This window comes from Arachis duranensis, chromosome 6 (genome assembly GCF_000817695.3).
Source record: "Arachis duranensis cultivar V14167 chromosome 6, aradu.V14167.gnm2.J7QH, whole genome shotgun sequence".
Taxonomy (NCBI): domain Eukaryota; kingdom Viridiplantae; phylum Streptophyta; class Magnoliopsida; order Fabales; family Fabaceae; genus Arachis; species Arachis duranensis.
The window spans coordinates 2,663,230-2,664,982 of record NC_029777.3 but is presented as its reverse complement, the minus strand read 5'-3'; the positions used below and the strand labels follow the sequence as shown (position 1 = coordinate 2,664,982).

Sequence of the window (1,753 nt, the reverse complement as noted above, 5' to 3'; positions counted from 1 at the left end):
GCCTGATTGAGAACCGACAGATGGATAGCCGTGCCGTGACAGGGTGCGTTGAACATTTCCACTGAGAGGATGGGAGGTAGCCACTGACAACGGTGAAACCCTTGCATACAGCTTGCCATGGAAGGAGCCTTGCATGCTTGAAGAAGAAGACAGTAGGAAAGCAGAGATTCAGAGGATGGAGCATCTCCAAAACCCAGCCTATTCTCCATTACTGCAAAACAAGTATTTACTTCATGATCTTTTGCTTTTCACAATCAATCCTGATAATTTCTGATATCCTGACTAAGATTTACAAGATAACCATAGCTTGCTTCAAGCCGACAATCTCCGTGGGATCGACCCTTACTCACGTAAGGTATTACTTGGACGACCCAGTGCACTTGCTGGTTAGTTGTGCGGGATTGCAAAAGTGTGATTGCAATTTCGTGCACCATTGATGATTTATCGTGCTGCTTACGGTTGTGGTTGGTTTTTATGCTGGTTCTAACTATGCGGTTCATTGTGCGCAGCCCCAGCGATGCATTAGGAGCACGCGGCGGTAGCAGGGCATGCGACTTGATGACAGATACGTTCCGTACTTGCAGATGGCAGGTCTATACCATCTTGCAAGGTTGAACGACCGATGGTTCCGGCTAGACGAGGCCCTTGTCAGTGCATTCGTGGAGCGATGGCGTCCCGAGACGCACACGTTCCATATGCCGTTCGGAGAGTGCACGATCACACTCCAGGACGTGGCATACCAGCTGGGTTTGCCAGTGGACGGCCGTTACGTGAGCGGGTGCTTGTCAGAGTTCCATATATACATCGAGGGTGGCCGTCCAGCCTGGGTCTGGTTCCAGGAGTTGCTCGGAGTTATACCTCCTCCCAGTCAGGTTCAGAAGTACGCAGTGAACTGCAGCTGATTTCAGGAGACTTTCGGTGAGTGCCCTGAGGATGCAGATGATGACACTGTGCGCCGATATGCCCGTGCGTACATCATGATGTTGTTGGGCACGCAGCTGTTTGCGGACAAGTCAGGGAACCGGATTCACATCAGATGGCTTCCGTACGTAGCGAGGCTGGAGGAGCTGGGTACCTACAGCTGGGGTTCTACCGTACTGGCTTGGTTGTACCGGTGCATGTGCCGAGTGGCGAACAGACATGTCATCAAGTTAGCGGGCCCGCTTCAGCTACTTCAGTCTTGGATCTTTTGGCGCTTTTCTCGGTTTAGGCCTGCAGGATATGAGGAGTTGAGCTGGCCGTTGGCCTCGAGGTACTATACTAGGCCTTATCTATTTCAATTTGACATACATAACTGCGTATTCATTAATATTCTATTGCATAATCTGAACACATATTTCAGTAGATGTAACACATGTGTATGGTGCAGATGGTCAGGTTACAACCCTTCCGGAAGCGAGAAGGGTCCTAGAGTGCAGATGTGGAGGCTCAGGATAGACCGATTACAGGACAACAGATGTGGAGGCTCAGGATAGACCGGTTACAGGACAGGGAGGTGAGTATGCTAGTTAACAAGTGTCCTTTTATAATCAAGCTTTTCTAGTTGTGTCCTACAGTTGCCCTGACAAGGGTGAGTTCCTTTTGCAGTTTATATGGATGCCGTACAGTAGCCCAGACGTACTTCAGGTTGTGCATCCAGAGGTTTTGGAGCCTCGGCATATGGCGTTGTGGCGCTCTGTGACCGCGCTGATCTACTTTGCTGTCATAGAGTGGCATCAGATAGATCGTGTTTTTCCGCAGTTTGGAGGGGTAC

At 50.1% G+C, this 1,753-nt stretch overlaps 1 protein-coding gene across 1 annotated transcript in view; it reads left to right on the top strand.

Annotated features, from left to right (window-relative positions):
* Positions 1 to 1,753, top strand: part of LOC127748376 (serine/threonine-protein phosphatase 7 long form homolog) — a 21,474-nt gene that overhangs the window by 11,662 nt on the left and 8,059 nt on the right. Inside the window, exons 3-6 of the mRNA XM_052262750.1 lie at positions 585 to 827; positions 909 to 1,252; positions 1,370 to 1,420; positions 1,557 to 1,749. Of these exons, the coding sequence (XP_052118710.1) occupies positions 585 to 827; positions 909 to 1,252; positions 1,370 to 1,420; positions 1,557 to 1,749 (831 nt within the window). The remainder of the gene's footprint in view (positions 1 to 584; positions 828 to 908; positions 1,253 to 1,369; positions 1,421 to 1,556; positions 1,750 to 1,753) is intronic.